This window comes from Ailuropoda melanoleuca, chromosome X (assembly GCF_002007445.2).
Source record: "Ailuropoda melanoleuca isolate Jingjing chromosome X, ASM200744v2, whole genome shotgun sequence".
Classification (NCBI taxonomy): domain Eukaryota; kingdom Metazoa; phylum Chordata; class Mammalia; order Carnivora; family Ursidae; genus Ailuropoda; species Ailuropoda melanoleuca.
The window spans coordinates 23,184,982-23,199,272 of record NC_048238.1 but is presented as its reverse complement, the minus strand read 5'-3'; the positions used below and the strand labels follow the sequence as shown (position 1 = coordinate 23,199,272).

The 14,291-nt window shown below is 39.7% G+C and overlaps 1 protein-coding gene across 1 annotated transcript; it reads right to left on the bottom strand.

The window, feature by feature from the left end:
- Positions 1-1,129: 1,129 nt before the first annotated feature.
- Positions 1,130-2,176, bottom strand: LOC100479863 (melanoma-associated antigen B10-like). Its single transcript, XM_019807465.2, has 2 exons — positions 2,035-2,176; positions 1,130-1,920 (listed from the first exon to the last, which is right to left on the bottom strand). Exons 1-2 carry the CDS (start codon positions 2,174-2,176, stop codon positions 1,130-1,132), a joined length of 933 nt encoding a protein of 310 aa, XP_019663024.2.
- Between the last annotated feature and the right edge of the window lie 12,115 nt (positions 2,177-14,291).

The following is a 14,291-nucleotide window of genomic DNA, read 5'->3' as shown; positions in this document are numbered from 1 at the left end:
GGTTTCTTGGCATCTAGCCTCAAGGAAGTATTACCCTTATTTATCAGAAACTCTCTGGTGATTGTATGGATAAAATGCCTAGTTTGTGCCCTCTGTTCACCTGCATTGGGACCAGAACATGGAGCACCTGCAATCCCTCCTCAGGTAGAGAATTGCATCTGGTTTATCCATGATCCCAAAGTGGCTGCTAAAAGCAGTTCTCCATTGAGGTTTATTTTCTCAATTCTGTGATGTGCCACCCAAGGGTCTAGCCCTTGTTCACCACCCTCATACCCTCCACTGACCCGCCACCCATCTTAACTTAAAGTTAAGTTACCTCCCATAAAGTTACCTCCCATAGAAGGATTTAAAGTTTCCCAAGGCCCCAAATTGTCTTGCCTCAGGACGTTTACACTTTACTGCCCTCATCTGGACTTCCCCTTCCCCTCTCCCAACTAATCCTTCTTTTCACTCTTTTTTTTGGGGGGGGGTGTTTAGAGTGTATCTCACCATCTTCCTTTTTTGGGCTGTGGCTTGATCTTCTTTTTCTTACCATCCCCCATACTACCATGAAGTGTTCCAAAAAGAAAATGCTCAATTAATGTTTGAGGAATAAGGGGGAAAAAAAGGCCAGTAAGCAATTTATTATGATTTATTTTCTCTTACATTCTTGAATAAATGAAGCAATTTCAGGTATATAACTTTTATTATACAGAACAACAAAAGACAAGGAATAAGGAAAAACCAAAAATTGACTATCTTTTACTTTTTTTCCCTCTATTTTTTGATCCCAGCTATTTTGTTGCTAATTTCTTTCTCATTTCTAAGGAAATAGCTATTCCAGTGCTGTTTTCTTGTTCCAGATCACTAAATAAGATGGAAGGTTACCCAGCTTGTTTGATAAAATAGCACAGCTCTTACTCTTAAACCTCATAAATAGCATTAAATATGTAACTAATATCATTCATACACTTACATTGTGAAGCTAATTAAACTTTTTTAAAAAGAAACATTTGAAAACTTTGAACAACAAGAGATAAATTCATAAGTTATTCATGTAGAACATATGATATGCACTATGTTCCCTCTAGCACCACCTAAGCCCTCATACTACTTCGAACACAAAGTGAGGAAAGTGCTTCAGGTTTCACTACATGTGGGAGAAGCTGCCAAAATTGGCCCTGGGGCGCACGCTGGCCAGGGCACCAGTATGAAGCAGAGCTGCAAATCTGTCTCGGGCTTGCTCTTCCTCTTCTCGCAAAGCCTCTTCATACCAGGATGGGAAGGCACTACGGACCGTATCATGGATCTTGGCCAGGAACTCAAGGACTTTCATCTTGCTGGTCTCAGCATGGGCTCTCGGGCCCCACAGGAACTCACAGCGTGGAGGATCACTGTTGGCCACCTGCTGGTACTGCAGGTACCTTTCCCGCACCAAATCTTGGGTGATGAACATCTTGGGATCCCCATAGATGAAGTGCTTCCTTTCAGCATATATCCCCATCACATTGAGTACTTCCCAGATATCCTCTTCAGTGGCATGGTTGCCCTTCATGAAGATCACACAGAGGATAGTCATCAAGAGGCCTGTCTTGGGCATGATCTCTTCACCTCTCAGCCTGTCATCATCACAGGTGCACTGAAATTTGCTGACAAGGGCATAGCAGTGCCTAGTAGGGTTGACTTCCTTCAGATCAATGCCAAAGCCCAGCACCATTAGCTCAGAGGCTTTCCTGAGGATCTCATGGAAATGCTCCTTGTGCTTTTTGATGACGTACTTCATCATGTCTTCCTTTGTTAAGGGCTCCCTCATGTTATACTTGCGCAGCAGGAATTGCACCAATAGAATTGCCTTCTCATCTAGAGGGGTTCTGCGGTAATGATCAGTGCTTGGCTGTGCCTGAGAGGTGCTTGGTCTTTCCTCATCTTGGCTCTTGGCACCTTCATCAGATCTTGTGTGTGAAACACCTGCAGAAGTAGTGGTAGTGGATGGGGCTCTACGGGACCCCTGGGATTTTCTACCTGACCCAGCAGCTGAGTAGCTCTGGGCATTACCACCAAAAGGAGGAAAGGGAGAAGTGGGGGGTTGTTCTTCAGCTGCTGCAGTGGCCTGAGCATCCTGGACACCCTGAGCCTCACTCCGGGCCTGACGGCGTTTCTCACGGGCACGAAGCTTACTCTTCTGCCCCCGAGGCATGGTGACACTGGTTAGAGACAGTAGGCAGTAGTGTGGGCAGGAGGGAAGGCAATGAGGGCACCTGGAGGACGGAGAATGAGATAGTGTGTGCACCTTCAGCAGAGACATTCCACCTTGTCTTTAACCAAAGCCGCTTTTACGGGCTTCCATGAGAGCACTACTCTAGGACCCCACAGGGCTCCTTTGTAATCAGTATGTTCCCTGAGAACCTTGCAGAAGAAGTTAGAGTGTGCCTTAGGCTGCAGCTTCCAGCCCTGTCTGGGTCAACTTGGGGCTGAGAGCAAGGGCTGGCAAGTTACAGGCTCTGTGTGGTTCCCTCTGTTCTGAGGTGGTGAATTCTTCTCAGTTCACATTTAGGATCAGCCTGTCAACTGTTGGCAGGGCCCGGCCCTCCCCAACCCCCTTACTGCCTCCCCGCACCCCCCCTGCAGCTCTGAAGCTAAACTCCTTATACCAATGACCTTACTGCCCTGAGATTCTTGCAGAGCAAATGAGGAAGAGCCTTAGTTGGGCACTTCTGCTGCAGCCTTCCAGAGCTGACAATAGGAGCAGGGTTTTATGGGATCCCCATGGTCCTAGATGATTAGGGTTTTCAGTGCTCGCTCATTTGCCCGCTCTGGTTAGACCAAGACCCCACCTCCCGGAGTTTGACAGCCCTGCCCGGGGCCTTCCAGGGTGGAGTGCAGGGGTAGGGGTTGTACAAGATTCAGAATACCCTCAGTCCTTACTCAGGGTCTTCTCCGTAACTCCAAATAAAGCCTGGGATGTTTCACTCTGTTGATCTGAGTCCACCAGCCTCAGATCAAAGTCTTCATTCTCAGAGACCCTCAGACGAATTGAGGGGGCATTGGGCCTAACAGCCAGGCCTCGGGCCTCAGCGCGAGGACGGAGCAGGGCGGAATTCTGTGAGGTTTTCTTTGTTCTGAGGGGGCATGTTCCCGCAGTTCTAAGTAAGGATCCTCACCTTGGCTGTCAGCATTGCCTGTCTCTTCTGCAGACCTGAAGCTGCCCTCAGACCTGAGACCCTGGAGGTGGAAGTCAGTCCGTACCTCATGCTGATAGCTCCGCTCTGTGCTTCCCAGCGGTGAAAGCAGGGGTGGGGCTGTGTGCGGGCTTCTCTGTCTGGGCTGTGTTGTCCTTTCTGTCCTCAGGGTGGAGTCAGGGAGTAAGGTGTCCTCCTCTTCGCTGGTTCTTTAAAGGCTCCCTGGGAAATACGCAATCTCTGAAAGCTCTTAGTTGTTTCCCTACTGCAAACCTTGCAGAAAATTGATGAGCCAGGCTAGATAAGAGATGGGGAAGTTGCAGTGTAAGGCAGCGCCCTAGGACGGGTGGTAGGCTGTAAGAGGAAAAATATACTGGCCCATAGTGTTTGTTTGCCAGACAGACTTAGACTTGGGAACCTTCTACTCCGAAGGATCTGTGTTCTAAGGAGGAGACTGAGCCACATGATTTTGTGAGACTCAGTTCTTTCCACATTGTCTGACATTGCTCAGTCCAGTGCAGTAACTTTTATTTTATTTTTGACCCTCATTCATAATAAGAAATATATTTACATCTTTAACAAGTGTGTGTATGTATGTATTTTTTTCATGAAAGAATACCTACCCTTGTTAAATGTGATTCATTCTTTCTATTCCTTGTATTTGATTATGGTATTTTTTTAAAGGCCAGTCCTTACCCTTTAAAGAGGTTTCAGGTGGTTATTGGCACAGCCTCTGGACTCCTACTGTTCAAACAACCCCAAACTCTGATGCTGTCCTGATATTAACCCCATGGTCCTGGCCATTCAGCCTCAGAAGAACAGCCTTAGCTCCTTTCACTAAAGCAGTAGAAATTCATTATCCCAGGGCACCCTGGAAGAATCAAAGGCTCAACTTGAAACCTTTCCTCTGACCAATCCTATCTTGTGGCTACAGACCAGTACTTCAGGGTATGTCCCCACCTGCTCACATACAGTTTCTATTTCAACACAGACAGTCTCAGGAATTTCTCATCTATGTTGTTTTGCTGTTGCTAAGACTATTCTTTCATTCTCCCTTTTATAGTTTCTCTAGGGTTGATTTCAGGAAACAGCAGCCTAAGCCTGATATCATCTTGGAAGCTGTATGTGAGGCTGTGTATTAGCATGCTCAGCCTGCCATAATGAATTACCATAGACTGGGTGCCTTAACAACAAAAATGTATTTTCTTGGGGTGCCTGTTGGCTCAGTCAGTTAAGCAACTGCCTTTGGCTCAGGTCATGATCCCAGGGTCTTGTTATTGAGCCCCATGTCAGGCTCCCTGCTTCTCCCTCTTCCTCTGCCGTTTTCCCTGCTTGTACTCTCCCTCTCACTTGCTCTCCATGTCAAATAAATAAATAAAATCTTTTAAAAAATTATTTTCTCAAAGTTCTAAAGCCAAGTAGTTCTAGATAGAGGTGAAGGCAGATTCAGTTTCTGGTAAGAGCTCTCTTCCTGGTTTTGGATTTGAGCACCTTCTTGCTATGTCCTCACATGTACTTTCCTCAAAATGCACGGAGAGAGAATGATCAGTGGTGTCTCTTCCTGTTCTTAAATGACTATCAGCCCTATTAGATTAGGGCCTCACCTTTATGACCTTATTTAACCTTACTAACCTTCCTAAAGTATCTCCAAATACAGTCACATTAAGGATTAAGGCGTCAACATATGAACTGGAGTTTGGGGGAAATGGCACATTCAGTCCATAGCAGTCCATATTATAGTTTAAGGAGAATTGGCATCTTTACCATATTCTTTGTCCCATGAATAAACATAGTGTGCTCTACTATTTATTTGGGACTTTTTCTCTAAGTGTATCAGTACATATTTATAGTTGCCTCCAAAAATATTGTGTACATTTTTGTTAGATTTCTTTTTAGGTAAATTTTGGATATTGCTGCTGATATTTTGGGGATATATTCTATTAATTATCTTAATTAGTTATGATTTTGTGTGGCTAGGCACCCAATTTTGGTAATCTTTTATACAACTGTTTTGGAGTGTCTTATTCATTTGAATATTTTGTGCACTAGTTCCTTTGGATTTCCTAATTAAGGATCATATTGTCTCCATTTATTATCTCAATCATTTCAGTATTCCTTTTTCTTATTTATTTTGCTACTCTTATTCCTCTTGTTATATATTTCAGTCCACCTTTAAACAATAAATACAGTACCATAACATCTGCGTCTTTGTCCTGTCTTTGATGGGAATACTTCTGACATTTCACATTTAAGTATAGTTTGCTATAGATTTTAGGAAATAGAAATTCTCTTCAAATGCTATTTTGCTAAAACGGTTTACCTTGAATTGGTGCTAAACATTTTTTCAAAGGCTTTTTATCCACCCTTAGACATGATCAAATGCATTTTGTCCTCTAATCTATTAATGTAGAGAAATTCCAGTTGGCAGTTTTTTTCTAGTATTTTGATATTTTGCATTTCTTGAACTCAGCCTGTTTATTCACTACTATATAGGATATGCTATAAATTTATTTAGGATAGATGTCTCTACATGACTGAGCTTGGCTCACATGATTTTTTTTTCTTTGGGTGTCCTTATCTGGTCTTTGTATCAAGGTCAGCACACCTGTTAAAATGAGTTTAGTAATTTCCTATCTTTTTGTATGATTTTGAAGAATTTATGTTAGGTGGCCGTTAGTTTTTCCCTGACCATTCGGTGCAACGAGATTCCAAATCTGACTGGGCTTGGAATATTTTGAGGGGGGCTGGAACGTAGACTAGAGTTTCAGTTTGTATTATTTGACTGAAGTTCTCTATTTCTGTTTGGAACAATTTAGTCATTATGTTTCTCCAGGAACCATTCCATTTAACTTGGACTTTAAATTTAAAAACATGGTATGTTTTTAAACACGTAACATTTGATCTACTCTCTTAACAAAATTTTTAGTGTGTGCAATTCCACCTCTAGATATTTATGCAAAGGAATTGAAATCAGGATCTTGAAGAGATATTTGCGCCCCCATATTGATTGCAGTATTATTCATGATAGCCTAAATGTGGAAGCAACCAAAATGTTTATCGACAGATGAATGGATAAAGAAAATGTGGTATAAGGACTTGATATTTATAATAAACACTTTCACTAGAGAAGTTATTAAGGGTATACAACAGTATGGAGAAGAGTGTAATGAACTCATTATACCCGACACTCAGTATCAACAATCATCGATGGTTAGAGGTAAAAATTTGATCAGATTAGCATTCATAAGGTTTTGGCCTTTATTTGCAAGGTCACTTCAGAGGTGACATTGTGCAATTCTATTAGGAGGAACTTGTGTGTGTCTCTTTTTTTTGTGATGTTGGCATATACTGATGATCATTACTTTTATCCGTTAATCCATTAGAAGCTGTGGGATGGTAATTCTGTAATTCTATGATTCCTTGTGAGTTTTTCATCTGAAAAACATCTACAGGAAGAACCGTTCCTTCCTGGTCCACCATATGGTTACCTTGAGGTATTGGTAAAACATATTTCTGATGTTCTCATATCAAACCTCTTCTGCACCTACATTTTAGACAATTTTACTTAACATTACTTACTTCTAGTGCTTTTTTTGTAATGATGATAATCATAAAAATTGTGTATTCCATACATTTTTTTGAAGAACTGGCTTTAGTTGGCTTTACTATTTTCTATTTACTTATTTCTACATATATGCTTATTATTTTTATCTTCTATGATTTAGTTTTTTCTTAAATAATAACTGACATATAATATTGTATTACTTTCAGGTGTACAACATAGCGATTTAGTATTTATATACATTACAAAATGGTCACCAGTAAGTCTAGTTACCATCTGTCACCAGACACAGCTGTTACAATATTACTGGCTATATTGCTTATACCATATATTAAATCCCTATGGCTTATTTGTTTTATAACTGGAAGATTGTACCTCTTAATTCCCTTCAACTATTTCATCCACTCCATCTACCCATCTCCCCTCTAGCAGCTCAGTTTATCTGTATCTATGAGTCTGTTTGGGTTTCATTTTTTTTTTTTTGCTTGTGTGCGTGTTTTCTTTATTTTTTAGATTTCACACATAAGTATAGTCATATGGCATTTGACTTTTTCTGACTTATTTCACTTAGGGTAATACCCACTAAGTCCATCTGTGTTGTCACAAATGGCAAGATTCCATTCTCTTTATGGCTGAGTAATATTCCACTGTATATATATATATATACCACCTCTTGCTTATTCAGTCATCTGTCAATAAACACTTAGATTTTTTCCATATCTTGGCTATTATAAATACTACTGTGATGAACATAAGAATGCATGTCTTTTTGAATTAGTGTTTTCATTTTCTTTGGATAAATACCTAGAAGTGAAATTGCTGGATCATGTTGTAGTTTTATTTTTAATTTTTTGAGGAACCTCCATACTGTTTTTCACAGTAGCTGCACCATTTTATTTTCGCACTAACAGTGCATGAGGGTTCACTTTTCTCCACATTCTCACCAACACTTGCTATTTCTTATCTTTTTGATTCTTGCTATTCTGACAGGTGTATGGTTTTGATTTGCAGTCCCCTGATGATTAATGATGTTGAATATCATCTCATATGCCTTCTGGCAATCTTTGTGTCTTCTTTGGGAAAATGTCTATTCAGGTCTTCTGCTCATTTTTTAATTGGATTATTTTTTTGCTATAGAGTTATAAGTGTTCTTTATATATTTTGGATGTTAACCTCTTATGAGATACATCATTTGCAGACACTTCTCCCATTCAGTAGGTTGCCTTTTCATTTTTTAAATTTTTTTTATTTTTGCTGTTCATAAGCTTTTTAGTTTAATGTTCTCCCATTTGTTTACTTTAATTTTGTCGAAGGAAACAGATCCAAAATAATTACCCTAAGACTGTCGACAAATAGTTTACTGCCTATGTTTTCTAGGAGTTTTTTGGTTTCAGGACTTACATTTAAGTTTTTCATCCACTTTAAGTTTAGTTTTGTAAATGATGTAAGAAGTGATCCAGTTTCATTCTTTTGCATGTGGCTGACCAGTTTTTCCAACACCATTTATTGAAGAAACTGTCCTTTCCCCATTGTATATTCTTGCCTCCTTTTTAAAAATTTAAATTCAATTAGACAACATATAGTACAACATTAGTTTCAAATGTAGTGTTCAGTAATTCATCAGTAGCATATAATACCCAGTGCTCAGCACATCACATGCCCTCCTTAATGCCCATCACCCAGTCACCCCATTCCCCCACCCACCTCCCCTTCAGCAACCCCCAGTTTGCTTCCCAAAGTTAAGAGTCTCTCATTGTTTGTCTCCAACTCTGATTTATTCCCATTCAGTTTTCCCTCCCTTCCATTATGATCCTCTGAACTGTTTCTTATATTCCACATATGAGTGAAACCATGTGATAATTGTCTTTCTCCAGTTGACTTATTAACTTAGCATAATACCCTCCATCCAGTTCCATCCACATCAAAGTAAATGGTATGTATTCATCCGTTCTGATGACTGAGTAATATTCCATTGTGTGTATATATATACCACATTTTCTTTATCCATTGACTTGTTGAAGGACATCTCAGCTCCTTTCACAGTTTGGCTATTGTGGACATTGCTGCTATGAACACTGGGGCGCAGGTGCCCCTTTGTTTCACTACATCTGGATCTTTGGGGTAAATACCCAGTAGTGCAATTGCTGGGTCATAAGTAGCACTATTTTTAACTTCTTGAGGAACCTCCATACTGTTTTCCAGAGTGGCTGTACCAGATTGCATTCCCACCAACAATGTAAGAGGGTCACCTTTCTCTACATCCTCACCAACATTTGTTTTCTGTCTTGTAAATTTTAGCCATTCTAACTGGTGTGAGGTTGTATCTCATTGCAGTTTTGATTTGTATTTCCCTGATGCTGAATGATGTTGAGCATTTTTTCATGTGTCTGTTGGCTATTCGTATTAACTCTGTTCATGTTTTCTGCCCATTTCTTGACTGGATTATTTGTTTTTTGGATATTGAGTTTGAGAAGTTCTTTATAGATCTTGGATACTAGCCCTTTATCTGATAGGTCATTTGCAAATATCTTCTCCTATTCTGTAGGTTGCCTTTTAGTTTTGTTGACTGTTTCCTTTGGTTCAAAAGCTTTTAATCTTGATGAAGTCCCAATAGTTCATTTTTGCTTTTGTTTCCCTTGCCTTTAGAGACGTGTCATGAAAGAAGTTGTTGCATCTGAGGTTGAAGAGGTTGCTACCTGTGTTCTCCTCTAGGATTTTGATGGATTCCTGTCTTGCATTTAGGTCTTTCATCCATTTTGAATCTCTTTTTGTGTATTGTATGAGAGAATGGTCCAGTTTCATTCTTCTGCATGTGATTGTCCCAATTTTCCCAGCACCATTTGTTGAAGAGACTGTTCTTTTTCCATTGGATATTCTTTCCTGCTTTGTCGAATATTAATTGACCATAGAGTTGAGGGTCCATTTCTGAGTTCTCTATTCTGTTCCATTGATCTTTGTGTCTCTCTTTGTGCCCACACTCTATTATCTTGTTGATCACCGTTTTGTAATAGAGCTTGAACTCTGGCATTGTGATGCCACCAGCTTTGGTTTTCTTTTTCAGCTTTCTTCTGGCTATTTGGGGTCTTTTTTGGTTCCATACAAATTTTAGGATTATTTATTCCAGCTCTGTGAAAAATGTCCATGGTATTTTGATAGGGATTATACTGTAAGTGTAGATTCCTCTGGGTAGCATAGACATTTTAACAATATTTATTCTTCCAATCCATGAGCATGGAATATTTTTCCATTTGTGTCTTCCTCAATTTCTTTCTTAAGTGTTCTGTAGTTTTTAATGTACAGAATCTTTACCTCTTTGGTTAGTTTTATGCCTAGGTATCTTATGGTTTTGGGTGCAGTTATAAATGGGATCGATTCCTTAATTTGTCTTTCTTCAGTCTCATTGTTAGTGTATAGAAATGCAGCTAATTTCTGTGCATTGAGATTGTATCCTACCACATTGCTGAATTGCTGTATGAGTTTAGCAGTTTTGGGGTGGCGTCTTTTGGGTTTTCCACAAAAAGTATCATGTCATCTGCAGAGTGAGAGTTTGACTTCTTCTTTGCCAATTTGAATGCCTTTTATTTCTCTTTGTTATCTGATTGCTGAGGCTAGGACTTCTAGAATTATGTTGAACAGCAGTGGTGAGTGTGGGCATCCCTGTCGTATTCCCAACCTTTGGGGAAAAGTTCTCAGTTTCTCCCCTTTGAGAATGATATTCGCTGTGTGTTTTTATATATGGTTTTTATGATATTGAGGTATGTTCCCTCTATCCCTACACTGTGGAGAGTTTTAATCAAGAAAGGATGCTGTATTTTGTCAAATGGTTTTTCTGCATCAGTTGAGAGGATCATATGGTTCTTGTCTTTTTGTTATTAATGTGATCTATCACATTGATTTGCGAATGTTGAGCCACCCTTGCACCCCAGAAATAAATCCCACTTGGTCATGGTGAATAATCCTTTTAATGTACTGTTGGATCCTATTGGCTAGTATCTTGGTGAGTATTTTGACATCCATGTTCACCAGGGGTCTTGGTCTTTAATTCTTCTTTTTGGTGGAGTCTTTGGTTTTGGGATCAAAGTAATGCTGGCCTCATAGAATGAGTTTGGAAGTTTCCCTTCCATTTCTATTTTTTGAAACAGCTTCAGTAGAATAGGTATTACTTCTTCTTTAACTGTGATAGAATTCTCCTGGGAAACCATCTGGCCACGGACTCTAGTTTTTTGGGAGGTTTTTGATTACCGTTTCAATTTCCTTGCTGGTTATGGGTCTGTTCAGATTGTCTATTTCTTCCTGTTTCAGTTTTGGTAGTTTATTAGTTTCCAGGAATGCATCCATTGCTTCCAGATTATCTAATTTGTTGGCCTATAGTTGCTCATAATACGTTCCTTAAATTGTTTGTATTTCCTTGGTGTTGGTCGTGATCTCTCCTCTTTCATTCATGATTTTATTAATTTTTGTCCTTTCTCTTTTCTTTTTGATAAGTCTGGCTAGGGCTTTATGGATCGTATTAACTCTTTCAAAGAACCAACTCCTAGTTTTGTTGATGTGTTCTACTGTTCTTCTGGTTTCTATTTCATTGATTTCTACTCTAACCTTTATTATTTCTCTTCTCCTGCTTGGTTTAGGCTTTCTTTATTTGCTGTTCTTTCTCCAGCTCCTTTAGTTGTAAGATTAGCTTGTGTATTTGAGATTTTTCTAATTTTTTGAGAGAGGCTTGTATTGCAGTGTACTTCCCTCTTAGGACTGCCTTTGCTGTATCCCAAAGGTTTTGGACAGTTGTGTTTTCATTTTAAATAGTTTCCATGAATTTTTTAAATTTTTTCTTTAATTTCCTGATTGACCCACTCATTCTTTAGTTGGATGCTCTTTAACCTCCAAGTGTTTGAGTTCCTTCCAAATGTCCTCCTGTGATTGGTTCAAGTTTCAAAGCATCATGGTCTGAAAATGTGCAGGGAATAATCCCAATCTTTTAGTATCAATTGAGACCTGATTTGTAACCCAGTATGTGATATATTCTGGAGAAAGTTCCATGTGAAGAGAACTTGAGAAGAATGTGTATTCTGTTGCTTCAGGATGGAATGCTCTCTATATGTTTGTGAAGTCCATCTGGTCTAGTGTGTCATTCAAAGCCCTTGTTTCCCTTTTGATCTTCTGCTTAGATGATCTTTCCATTGCTGTGAGTGAGGTGTTGAAGTCCCCTACTATTAATGAATTATTATCTATGTATTTCTTTACTTTGATTATTAATTGGGTGATATAATTGGCTGCTCCCAAATTAGGAGTATAAATATTTATAATTGTTAGGTCTTCTTGTTGTGTAGACCCTTTAAGTATGATGTAGTGTCCTTCTACATCTCTTACTACAGTCTTTGGTTTAAAATCTAATTTGTCTGATATGAGGATCACTACCCCAGCTTTCTTTTGAGGTCCGTTAGCATTATAAATTGTTCTCCACCCCTTGCTTTCAATCTGGAGGTGTCTTTAGGTCTAAAATGAGTCTCTTGTAGACAGCCTATGGATGGGTCTTGATTTTTTTATCTAAACTGATACCCTATGTCTTTTGATTGGAGCATTTAGCCCATTTACGTTCATAGTAACTATTGAAAGATATGAATTTAGTACCATTGTATTACCTGTAAGGTCCCTGTTTCTGTAGTTTGTCTGTTTCTTTCTGGTCTGTGTTACTCTTTGGCTATCTCTTAGCTTACAGTATCCCCTTTAATATTTCTTTCAGGGCTGGCTTGGTGGTCACATATTCTTTCCGTTTCTTTCTGTCCTGGAAGCTCTTTATCTCTCCTTCCTTTCTGAATGACAGCCTTGCTGGATAAAGTATTTTTGCTTGCTGTTTTTCTTGTTTAGTACCCTAAATATAGGTCTGATGTCAGTCTAATATTCCTACCTCTGTAGGTTAGGAACCTCTTGTTTCGAGCTGCTTTCAGTATTTTCCCTTTATCTCTTATATGTCGGGGTGTTGATCTATTTTTATTGATTTTGGGAGGGGTCCTCTCTACCTCTTGGACATGAATGCCTGTTTCCTTCCCCAGATTAGGGAAGTTCTCAGCCGTGATTTACTCAAATATACCTTCTGGCCCTCCCTCTCTCTTCACCCTCAGGTACCCCAGTAATTCTGATGTTGGTTCATTTTATGGCATCACTGATATCTCAAAGCCTCTCCTCATGGTCCATTAGTTGTTTTTCCTCTCTTTTCCTCAGCTTGCTTCCTTTCCATCAACTTGTCTTCTGTGTCACTTACTCTCTCTTCTGCTTCATTTACCTGTTGGAGCATCCAATTTAGACTGCATCTCAGTTACAGCATTTTTAATTTTAGCCTGATTAGATCTCATTTCTGCACTAAGAGATTCTCTGGTGTCTTTTATGCTTTTTTCTAGCCCAGGTAGTAACTTTATAATTATTATCTTGAATGCCATCTCTGACATTTTACTTATATCCATGCCGATTAGATCTGTGGCAGAGAGAATTACCTCTGGTTCCTTCTTTTGTTGTGAATTCCTCCTTCTAGTCATTTTGCCCAGAGAATGGATGAACAAGTGAACAGAATCAAAAATACCAACCACAACGAAAGCAAAATACACACTAGACAAATTCGAAGAGGTCAGAAACCAAAAAAGAAAAGAAAAAGAAAAAAAAAAGAGGGGAGAGAGAATATAATCTCACAGGGTGTACAAAACAAGGTTATCCAGTTGGTCCTGAGTGTATTTTGATCTGTGTGTTAGAAGACACTAAATCCTAAAATTGTAAAGAAAGCAAAACTTAAATATATACAAAAATAAAATTGAATAGAGTGAAAGGAAGCCAAAAATGGAGAATATATCTATAAAATGTAAATGGAAAAATTAAAGTTAAAAAAGACTTAAAAAAAGAGTTGATAAAATAATAAACTAGTTGAAAAGGGAAAAAAGAAAAAAAAATAAATGGAAGATTTTAAACTGAAAAATAAATGAATCATGAGAAAAAATGAGAATTCTGTATACTACTTTCCCCTACTGCTGGAGTTTGAGAGTCCTGTGTGGTCTGTAAACTTGCTGTGTACCTGTTCTTCCAGTTGGTCTTCTGAAGGAGTGGCCTGCTGTGCTGCTTTTCAGGTGTCTTTGCCTGGGTGGAGTTGCACCCCCTCTTGCCATGGGGCTGGGCTCAGTGTAAGTTTGTCCTCAGTGTGGCTTTTGTCCACTGAAGGCTTTCCACACCTCTTTATAGGATAAAAATAAAAATCGCTGCACCCCAATCTCCAGCCTCAGAGCCGAAAGATGGGTGCACGTCCACACCATCCTCCCCAGGGAAGGCAGAGGGTCCCAAGTTACTGTACTTTGTAGGGCCCTGGCATGGAGAGTGATTGCCAGGTCCTGCACACACCTACTCCACCCCTCCCAGAGGAAGGTGGAGGGTCTCCTGGTACTGTCCTTTACAGGGCCCCCACCCTGAGAGCTATTGCCCTTTCGTGGGCACACCTGCTTAAGGGCCTCGTGTTCCTGTCCTTTGCATGGTCCCTACGTGGAGAGTGGCCACCCAATGGAGCTGTGGCTCATAGTTTATGGTGAACCAAGCCCCCT